Source organism: Musca domestica, unplaced genomic scaffold, assembly GCF_030504385.1.
Source record: "Musca domestica strain aabys unplaced genomic scaffold, Musca_domestica.polishedcontigs.V.1.1 49, whole genome shotgun sequence".
Lineage (NCBI taxonomy): Eukaryota > Metazoa > Arthropoda > Insecta > Diptera > Muscidae > Musca > Musca domestica.
In genome coordinates, this window is record NW_026712344.1 from 5,005,002 (window position 1) to 5,017,130 (window position 12,129).

Genomic DNA, 12,129 nt, shown 5'->3' on the forward strand with positions numbered 1-12,129 from the left:
CCAAATCCGTTTCAGAACATTTGGAGTCGATCTAGCGATGTCCGTCCGTCCGTCTGTCTGTCTGTCTGGCTGGCTGGTGCGCACGATAACTCTCGAAGGGAGTATCCGATTTGGTCCAAATTGGATACATCGTAATATTTTTATCAAACTTAGATCGAGTTCGGAGATGGACAATATCGGTCCACTCCTTCTGGTACCTCCCCCACAAAAGGTCGAAATTTTCAAAAAAATATATTTTTTGCACAGAAAGAGAAAGGATAATCCGAATTTGCTCTAACTTTGCAAATCCTAATATTTGCATTAGTTCTAGGTCAAGTGTGAAAATGGACAGTATCGGTCCACTCCATCAAGTACCTCCCCCACAAATGGTCAACATTTTGAATAATTACAATCTCATTAAATGTGATGTAAAAGTCCGATTGTCTTCAAAGTTCACACATCCTAATATTTGCATTAACCCATGGTCTGGTGTGAAAGGGGAATACATCGGTCCACTCCTTCTGGTACGTCCCCCACAAAATATTGAAATTTTGAGTACCCATGAAGCTCATAAAATACCAAATTAACATCCGATTCCATTTAGACTTGGCACATCTGTGGCAATATTTATATCATATTATTGGGTCCGATAGAAAATGGACAATATTGGCCCATTCCTTCGGGGCCTGCTCCATAGAGGGTCAAACGTTTGAATAACCTTAACACTAGTCAAAATATATTTAAATAATCGAACATAGGCTGAGTCTGACACTTTTTAACTTGTTTTTATTCTGTTCAGTTTTTATAAATTTAATTTCGAATATCCGGGCATCCAAGCCCGTCCCCAAGAAATAATTACATTCCCGGAAACAGGATATGAATAGCTATCTGTGGAGTGAATACCTACCTGTGGAGTAAAAAGGCAATAAAGTTCGACGGGGCCGAACTTTTTATACCACCCACCATTTGGAAGAAAATTGAAAATTTTCAAAAAAAAAATCCCGCCGAAAAATACCGCTCAAATGAACACCGTTATATGTGGGCTATACGAAGACGCGTTCCTGCATAAGTAATTTGTGTCATAGGCTGTAGTAACTGTTCCGAACTTTATATACGACATACGACAAATAATTCCATTGAATAACATCGCAAAAATCATCAAAATACCGAATATCGGGAGGTGCCGTTATATGGGGATATACGATATCGTGGACATATATGGACAATTCTCTTTCAGGGGGTAAAGTACTCATAAGGAACACCTTGTGTGGATTTTCAGACAATTCAATTGAAAAATGTGGCTAAAATCATCAAATTACCGAATATCGGCAGGTGCCGTTATATGGGAGCCGATATAGCCCATCTTCGAACTTTACCTGCCTGCAGACAAAAGGCAGAGTAATGGTAACCTTAGAGGCTTTTCTGTTCGTTCGTAGACAATTAAATGATCATTTGATTCTTTAAAGGAACTTCAGCCTAATAAAGGCCTGACTCCATTCCATGGAAGAGCTGCAAAGGCTTTTCTGTCCATAGTTGTTTTTGTCCAAGGATATATCGATAGAAAAGACCTTCAAGGTCTTCCAACAATTATTGACCTTTCAATGATCTTCCCTCGAGATAAAATCGTTTGAAGGCCTTCTAACAAGAGAAGACCTTTTAACTGGCTTGCTGTCCACCGAAGACGCTCGCCCTGGAATCTTTGAAGGGTTTTCAGTCTCATATCCATTGAAGACATTTAAAGGGTCATTTAAAGGATCTTCGATCCATTCAAGACTGTTAAAGAATACTCCATCCTTATGTCTTTTGATGATATAACTAGGCTCGCTTGGTCTTCTGTTTGTGGGAGATTTTTAGAAAATTGTCTGCCCATTGAGGATTGTCGAAATGTTTTATTCATTACCCTTAAAATCCCTGAAAATGTCTTTCTTTATCAGTTCTAAAAGTTTTACTCTGCTCGCGCAAAGAAGTGCAATGTAGTCCGAACATTTTCTGGATTCCTCGTCTAAATTCTCAATTCCATAACTTATAATATATCTATGTTTCTTCCACCACCGATCTCTTGACCATCCGGGGCCATTATCAATCACCATCGTTTCCCAACAGTGGTCGTTTGTCGCCTTAATAAGCACTGATCGTATTCCACCTCTGGAAGCATATCGATCATCCGATACTCTTCTCGCGACACTCACACGCTTTTCTTCTTTCTTTTTTTCGTTCTGCTCTCGTTCCGTCTAATTTATTGCTGTCCAAATAGAAAATATATCTTCGATGATCTCCTAAATCTTTTGGAATTGTTTTGTAAATCTTGCTGCAGTGATTTGTTGTGGTTGTAGTTAAACATTGGGCCGTTTGTCGTCGACGTCGGCATTGGCACCCTCCACCACCACTGCACCACATCACATTTCAAAGTGGGAGAAAAAAAACAAAACATTGACTGCAGCCAACCGCCCACCTTTTGTTTATCAAATGCCGGCTGAAGTATCCATCATTGCGTCCATCCTCCTTTTTTTTTTTTTTTTTTGTTGGGCACCAAAGACCATATAATTCACACCGTTTTCGTTTCTCGATTACGTTCCACTTCTGTGGGGTGTCCATCAATCTCCTCTTCGTTAGGTTTTTTGATTTATTTCGCCGGGATAGGAAAGTAATTTTTGTTTTTCTTTGAACAAATGTTTTGATTTGTACTTCGTAATTACCCATGGATAGGTTTGGAATTGGACCTGCTTCTCCAAGCAGGAGAGCAAATGGAGAGAGAAGATATGTTTTTCAATGCATAAATGTAAGAGTCTTTATTTAAAGAGTAATGTTGTGAGTTGGAACCGTGAGATCGAAAATAATCCTAGTTTTCCAAAAATAATTACATCTACATACACTATTCATTACCAGTAGGCCAAAAATAATGAGTGACTTCTATAAAATTTAGAAAGCAAAAAAGTTATTCGTGATGAAATTCAAGCGTGATAGTGTGATTTCTTTATATTTGGCTGGAAAACCACAAGTGGCTATCGTTAAAGCACTCCAGCATTTAAATGTGAATAAATCTTTTGTGTCTCGTACCATCGCTGGTCTCGTAGTAGCCCGACGTCAAGGAAGTGGACGAAAGAAAACTGCAACATCAGCAGAAATGGTCGAAAAGTAAAGAAGCGACTTGATCGAAACCCGCTTTGAAGTGGCTGAAAAGTGGTTCGTGAGCTGAACATATTGCAATATTCCATTGGGCAAATATTGAAAAATGAGCTCGGGGTAAAGCCATTAAAATTCCAAAAAGTGCAAGAACTTACACCGCAACATATAGAAAATAGACTCAAAAAAACTAAAGAATTGCTTCACTTGTCCGAAAGTGGTGAACTGCCGAATTTGGTTTTCTCCAATGAGAAAACTTTCTTTGTCCAGCAGTTTGTAAACAAACAAAATGATCGTGTTTACTTGCCAAAGAGGTCAGCTAAAAATGTGCACCTTCCGTTGGCCACCAGAACTCGAGCGCCAGCCATGGTGAAGGTGTGGGCCGCTATATCAGCCGATAGTCGCTCTCCGCTCGTATTAATCGATCGTGGCATTAGAATAAATGCCGAACATTATCGCGAAAATATTCTGGAGGGTGTATTAAAGCCTTAGGCACGCAAACATTGTGTCCACAGACCTTGGATATTCCAACAGGACTCAGCATTATCGCACTCAGCACGCGCCACCCTATAATGACTACAAAATGAGGTTTCTCGCTTCATTTCCAGCGCACAATAGCCACCAAAATCTCCAGATACCAATTCGTTGGACTATTGTGTCTGGAGTATTTTGGAAAGCAAGGTTGGCACTAAAAAATACCAAAGTGTCAATCACCTCAAGCAAGCGCTTCGCCGGGAATGGGCCAAAATACTGCAGAGCAACATTCGTTTGAAGGCCAAGGGTAACCAATTCGAACAAATCTAAACTTATTCTACAGTTTGATGCTATTTCCGACATTGTTTGCTTTCATTCAATAAAATTTAAAAAAAAAAAAAAAAACAAGTAAAAAAGCTGTAAGTTCGGCCGGGCCGAACTTTTAATACCCTCCACCATTTGGTACAAATTTGACAATTTCCAAAAAAAAAAAAAAAAAATAAAATAAAATCCGTTAAAAATTCTGTTAAAATCTTAAAAATACCGAATGCCTATAAGACGACGTGGACCTGCATAGGCAACTTTTGTCATAAGTTATTACAATATTTAAATGCGAAACTTGAAGAAAAATCTTTTTATAAAGTAGCTAAAATCATCAAAACACGAAGATATGAACCTACATGGCCCATTTTCTGTTGTATGCTGCAGTATATATTACGAACTTCAAATACCAAATTTGGAACGATTCAGTTAAATAATGTCGCTAAAATCATCAAAATACCGAATATCGGGGGGTACCGTTATATAGGGGCTATACGAAGATGTGGACCTATATAGACAATTCTCTTTCAGGGAGTAAAATGCTCACAAAAAACTCCTCGTGTGGATTTTCAGACTATTCCATTGGAAAATGTGGCTAAAATCATCAAAATACCGGATATCGGGGGTACCTTTATATGGGGCTATATGATATCGTGGACCGATATAGCCCATCTTCGAACTTGACCTGCCTGCAGGCAAAAGAGGGATCTCTGCAAAATTTTAGCTTTATGTCTTAATTCGTGTTGAGTGTAGCGTGATTACAACAGACGGACAGAGGGACGGACAGGACTAAATCGTCTTAGAATTTTACGGTGATCAAGAATATATATCCTTTTTTGGGTCTAAAATGATTATTTCGATGAGTTACAAACGGAATGACGAACTTAATATACCCTCGTGGAGGGTATAAAAAAGTGGCACAAAAATTCAAAAAAGTGGCTCATTTAGGATCGAAATAAAAAAGTGGCACAACGGTATCAAAGCCCAAAAAAAGTGGCAAAATTGATACTTTAGTGGCACAACGGTTACGCTGTATGCAGGTCCACTTCTTCGTATAAACCTCATATAACGGTGTCTCAATATATTCAGTTTTTTTGATAATTTAAGCGACATTATTCACCGGAATTGTATCATTTGAATTTTATAATTGTATATGACAGAAAATTGAGTGTGCAGGTTCACGTCTTCGTATAGCTCCCATATAACGGTACCTCCAAATATTTAAATTTGGTGAGCATTTTTCACGTTTCATATTTAAATATTGTACGACAAATATTACCTAAACAAGTCGAATAGGCCCCAATATAATGATTATTCCCTATATCCGATTTTTTTTTTTTTTTTTTTTTGATCGGTCAAACTTAGCTGTTTTTACTTGTTTCTTATCATGACAACAGTAAAGATGACACAAATGCAGTTCATTCGGCACTACTTTGTGCAGAGGACGGTGTCACCTAATACACAAATGAGATGCTGAATTATCAGACATGTAACAAAGACCGATTGGATTCAATTTCGTAATTTAAAATCGATCGTTTTTGTTTAAAAGAATGTTTTTGGTGTGAAAAGAAAGTTACAAAATAGATGGGAGGAATTTGAAAGATGCTTCGGACCCCTTGTCCTATCGCAGTGCAGTGTGAGTATTTTAATAATAACTTCGGTTTCAATTTTCTAATTTTTAGTTATTTAATTCGACCTTTATTTTAAATTATTTCAAATGTAAATTCAATAAAATTCAGCTCGAGGTATTCATTTTTGTTGTTGTTATTTATTTCGATTCGAAATTTCGTCCTCCGATGGAAGACATCATCAGGAAAAATAATATTTAAATATATTGCAAAACCAGTAAAGAAAGTCTTAAAGTCGGGCGGAGCCGACTTTATGATCCCTACACCACTTTGCTAATTTAGTAGAGCTCCGCATAACAATTAAAAGTTCATACACGCTATGATTATAATTTAAAGATCAAAGGACTTAATATGCCGAAGCATTTATATCTTTTAAATTCGGACTTGTATTACCCATTTGGTGCACAATTAACTTGAAATCGGATAAAGATATATACGGTAGCTATATCCAAATCTGAAACGATCTAGATAAAATTTGGCAAAGATATTTCTGAGCTGTATTTGATATATTTCCCTGAATATCGTTGTTACGGAGTGCATATTACGGCTGTGGGTAACAAATGTAACAAATCGGATGAAGAGTATATATGGGAGCTATAGCTATATCTAAACCGATCTTCAGCAAATTTTACATACTAGCTTCTAGACTCAATTCGGTCGTAATTGCCAAATTCCATCCCATTTGGACAAATATTAGACGTTTGGTGCACAAAAAAAGTAAATCGGACGAAGATATATATGGGAGCTATATCCAAACCTGAACCGATCTCAACAAAAATTAGTAAATGTATTTCTGAGTTGTATTTGATATATTTCCCAAAATATTGTTGTTACAGAGTGCATATTACGGCTGCGGAGGACAAAAATAACAAATCGAATGAACAATATATATGGGAGCTATAGCTATATCTGAACCGATTTTGATAAAATTTGGCATACTTATTTTCAGGCCTAATCTGGTTGTATGTGCAAAATTCCATATCATTCGGCCTGATATTACACGTTTGGTTCACAATAAAAGGCAAATCGGACGAAGATATATATGGGAGCTATATCTAAATTTTGACCGATTATCTCCAATTTCAATAGGGTTCGTCCTTGGGCCAAACAAATGATTTGTGCAAAATTTCATCTGGAAAGGGCAATAAATACGATCTGTACTTTGTTTACAAAAATACATGGACAGACGGACGGACGGACATGCATAAATCGACTCAGAATGTGATTCTATGCAGATCATCAAAAGGAACTATGGGTCTATCTCGTTTCCTTTTGCCTGTTACAAACAAATGCACAAAGAGATAATACCTTGACCACCTTGTGGTGTAGAGTATAAATAGCCAAAATCTTGCCCCCCTTTTTCTAGGTTGTCAAACCTTTTTTCTCATTGCAAAATTTGCAAGGGACAATTATTTCACATTTTTAAACGTCATATTTTACGAAATATTTCTTAGCTCTATATTTGTTTTTACTGGTAAACTGAAAGGCTGCTAGAGGTGACGGCAGCTTATAATCGTGGCGACGCACTCGAGTTCTGCAGTCGTTTTCCTTTATAATTTGACATTTGAATACAATACTACGTTGCCAAACTACGTATGTATCATCGCGTTTACGTTGTAAAGGATTGAGAATACCCAGACGGTTTAAATTGTCAATTCCATTGCGCATATCTCAAATACATCTTAAAATAAAAAAAAGATTAACCCAAAAAAACAAAAACTCTAATGTAAAAATTACTTTAAAAAATTGTGTGGCGCCTAAAAGTATGCAATTCTAATTCTTTCGATGAACGGAGTGTTTGCATCAATGGTTATTAGCTGTCCTGTTTTTTTACACATTTCATTTTCTCACGGACAGCTTGCGGCCGCATAGGCTAATGAGCACATAAAGGGTGTCCCAACTAGAACTCAATTGTTAAATTTTAAATCAAATACAGATATTAAAAAAAATTGTGAAAATTTATTGTATCAGAAGAAGATTATGTATGGAACGAGATTCGATGCAGATGGCCGCCGCGGCTTGCTGGTACACACGCGACCATCTTGTTAAACCACATGAAATGTCGGTTTTGACTTTTTGCCCAGATGGCTCTCAGCACGATTTTGCTAGTCGACCTACTCGACTTTTCAATAAACATTTAATCGTTTTTTAAGAACTTCTGTTGTTGCAAAATGACCAGGCTTATTCCCTTTATTGTTGTTTTTATGAAAACAACGTTTGTTTATTATTGGAGAACGATGGTAATGTTTACCAGGCAGGGAATACCTAGGATTCGGAAAAAGCCACCAATCCTCCTCAGTTCCCTTGTTTTTTTTTTTTTTTTGTGCTATGGCAAAAAACAACCGAAGGTGCACATTTTCAGCTGACCTCTTTGGCAAGTAAACACGATCATTTTGTTTGTTTACAAACGGCTGGACAACGAATGTGTTCTCATCGGAGAAAACCAATTTAGGCAGTTCACCACTTTCGGTCAAGCGAAGCAACTCTTTACCTCTTTTGAGTCTATTTTCTTTCTGTTGCGGTGTAAGTCCTTGCACTTTTTGGAATTTCAATAGCTTCACCCCGAGCTCATTTGTATACCCCGGACCACGTCTTTGTATAGTCTCCATATAACGGTTTTCATTTGAGCGGTATTTTCCGACAGAATTTTATGTTTTGAAATTTTTCAAGTTTCTTCCAGAAGGTGGAAGGTATAAAAAGTTGGTCCCGGCCAAACTTAGCTGATTTTATACCCTTCACCATACTATGGAGGGTATATTAACTTTGTCATTCCGTTTGTAACTCCTCGAAATACTCATGTCAGACCCAACAAAGTATATATATTCTTGATCAGCGTAAAATTCTATTTTATTCTATTCTATCGATTTAGCGATTTACGTCTGTCTGTCTGTCCGTCTGTCTGTCTGTTGTAATCACGCTATCTTTCGAATGAATTGAGATAGATGGCTAACATTTTGCACACATGTTTGTTTTTCCAGTAGGCAGGTTAAGTTCGTAAATGGGCCATGTAGGTCCACGTTTTCATAAAGCCCCCATATAGCGGTACCTCCCGATATTCGGTATTTGGATGATTTTAGCGACATTATTCACCGGAATTGTTTCAAATTTGGTATTTGAAGTTCCAAATGGATACTACACCCCAAGATAGAAATTTGTCTGTGCAAGTCCATGTCTTCGTATAGCCCCCAGATAACGGTACCTCCCGATATTCGATATTTTGATGATTTTAGCGACATTTTTCCCGGAAATAATTTAAAGTTTGGTATTTGAAGTTCAAAATGGATACTACACCCTAAGACAGAAAATTGTCTGTGCAGGTCCACGTCTTCGTATAGCCCCCATATAAAGGTACCTTCCTATATTCGGTATTTTGATGATTTTAGCGACATTATTCACCGGAATTGTTTCAAAACTGGTATTTGAAGTTCGTAATGAATACTGCAGTCTAAGATAGAAATTTGTCTGTGCAAGTCCATGTCTTCGTATAGCCCCCAGATAACGGTACCTCCCGATATTCGATATTTTGATGATTTTAGCGACATTATTCACCGGAAATAATTTAAAGTTTGGTATTTGAAGTTCAAAATGGATACTACACCCTAAGACAGAAAATTGTCTGTGCAGGTCCACGTCTTCGTATAGCCCCCATATAAAGGTACCTCCCTATATTCGGTATTTTGATGATTTTAGCGACATTATTCACCGGAATTGTTTCAAAACTGGTATTTGAAGTTCGTAATGAATACTACAGTCTAAGATAAAAAATTGTCTGTGCAAGTCCATGTCTTCGTATAGCCCCCATATAACGGTACCTCCCGATATTCGGTATTTTGATGATTTTAACGACATTATTCACGGGAATGGTTTCAAATTTGGTACTTGAAGTTCAAAATGGATACTCCACCCTAAGACAGAAAATTGTCTGTGCGGGTCCAGGTCTTCGTATAGGCCCCATATATCAATATCTCCCTATATTCGGTATTTTGACGATTTTAGGTATAATACCCACCGAAATTGTTTGAGATGTGGTATTTGAAGTTCGTAATGGATGCTACAGCCTATGGCAGAAAATTGTCTATGCTGGTCCAGGTCTTCGCACAGCTCCAACATAACGGCACCTCCTTATATATGATATTTTGATGATTTTAGCTACATTATTCACCGTTTATTTCAAGTTTCGAATTTGAATATGGTAATGGCTTATGACAAACAATGCCTATGTATGTCCACGTCGTATAGACCCCAATATAACGGCTATATTCGGTATTTTTAAAATTTTAACAGAATTTTTTAAGGATTTTATCTTTTGAAATTTTTCAAATTCGTTGCAAATGGTGGAGGGTTTTAAAAGTTCGGCCCGGCTGAACTTACTGCTTTTTAACTTGTTTTAATTGTTATCGTTCGATTTAATTTTGGATTAGCTTTATTTTGACCAACAAATGGTATTATATGTTGAAAGGGAACTAATTACTAGTTCTAATGGCAAGTGGACATTCACCCGAGAGAGTCATACAAATAAATTCGATTACCGTTCTAAGAGAGTGAGAAAGTATCTTTGAATCTAAAAGGTGTTCGGATTCTGTTTGTTTACCACAGAGAGTGGAATGAACGAACTGGCAAGTAAAAATGTCTGACAGTTGGAGAACATCGTCGTTGCATGCGAGTGCATTGTTTGTGCATAAACCAAACACCGTCGGGACACTTAAAATTATCGCAACATGAGTTCGCAAGACGAAACAAAGGAGAGAGAAGAAAAGCTAGAGGATGAACACATCAAAAAATATGGGCTGAAAATAAAACTCCTGGTGTTGCATTGTCGTGGAGAAATTTCAGAATTGGGCCATAAAATAGCAGAAAATTTCAAATCGAATTTAGACTATGTGTACGAAGGTGTTCAGAAAATCTTTGACTGCATTCGATACTCGAAATTTCTTCAACATTCCACCCTGATGATTGTCATCAATGGCTATTGTCTGTGCTACATTCACGTATTGGAACTCATACTATTTTTAATACGGAACAATGAATACTTGCGCTACAAATCCAAGCTGATTATATTGAATAATGTCGTCCGTTGTCCGTGTCGATCTCGTTTCCGATACATTCGTCCATTGGAGGAGACCGAGCTGAATTGTGGCAAATACGATAACACCATCATATTCTTTAACGATGTTCAAGTTGAACTGGATGTTGCCCAATGTTATCTGGTGTGCCTGCTTATTGCTCAGTCCAAGCCAAGGGAAACAATTGCCCAGATCTTAACACCTGGAGAACGTTCCGGTAAACATGAGTGCATTAAGAAGTCAACAAATGTGGATCTATATTTTTATAACATCAATCCGGCATTAGCCATTATCGTGAATAACTATTATTTCACAAGTCCTCAACAGGTCCGGGAGGGTAGTGAATATGATGTTCTGAATTTAATGCGTGAACTGAAAACTGCACGCATTCCCTTTATCCTTATCGAAGATTGCGATCGTGCCCAGTTGCTACAAATCTTGGAATATATCGAACGAAAAGATTTCCAGCCGTTAAAAAGCTTCCTCTTCTTCATTATGTCACATGGAGATTCGAATGACATCATTTATACACACGATGGTCAGCTGAATATTAGGACCGATGTGGTAGAAAAAATTCAAGCCAATCCTTCACTGGATGATGTGGAGACATTGATTGTGTTGAACGCCTGTCGCGGCCCCATTGACCTGGAATATGCCACTTGCGGGGATTTAGAGCAAATAAAACCCTCCGATGCTAGTCACCTGAAAAGGAACACCATACTATTGTACAGTGTGCCCGATCGTGTACAATCACCTCGTTGTCCTCGCGAAGGATGTCCTTTAATTTGGAGCTTTTGCCAAAATTTTCATCGCAGTGATCATACCCATGATATTCGTATTATTGGTGATCAAATTAATTCGGATCTTCAAAAGATGTATTACTTCGATGGTGTTGACACATGTTCCGAACTACTGACAAATAGTAAAGGCAGGCCCCATAACATTTTAAAATTGCCCTCAAATGCTGTAACAATGTTGGAGTTAATCGATTCAATTCTAAAAGATTTCCCCATTTCTCGTAAGAATAGCGACGCTGATGATTGTCATAAACTGCAAACAATGTTCCATATTTGTGGTACACTTAATGAACGGAAATTTCCCAAATTATCTATAGTTGAGAAATATTTTAATACAAATTTGGATGTGGACAAATATTGAGTTTAGTCTCAACATTTGCTATTTTTTTAGTAAATAAAACAACAATTTTTTTTTTTTAACTAAGACTCTTATCAAAATTATTGTGTTGCGTAAAATAATACCCCCGCATTGCATTACGCCGGGAGTTTCAGTTAAGTTTTAGCCTATGGCCGTTTTATTAATTCAAAACTTACTACTAACATAGGTAAAATGGCTTAAACCTAACAATACGATAAATAAACATGCACTTATACAACGCCTACTTTACTTTAACTAAAAGTACCACAACATATTTGTGGACACAACTTGTTACTTTATGCCTTAAGGCTACTTTTTTTAAGTATGCCCCGAAAATTAGAAACTGAGCTGAGAAAAATTTACGAACTAGATAATGAAAATTAAAA

General features: G+C 37.2%; 1 protein-coding gene across 1 annotated transcript; it reads left to right on the forward strand.

Annotated features, from left to right (window-relative positions):
• The first annotated feature begins 10,146 nt into the window (after positions 1-10,146).
• Positions 10,147-11,800, forward strand: LOC131804767 (uncharacterized). The gene has a single exon (XM_059127938.1). It carries the CDS (start codon positions 10,244-10,246, stop codon positions 11,744-11,746), a length of 1,503 nt encoding a protein of 500 aa, XP_058983921.1. The 5' UTR covers positions 10,147-10,243; the 3' UTR covers positions 11,747-11,800.
• Positions 11,801-12,129: the final 329 nt, after the last annotated feature.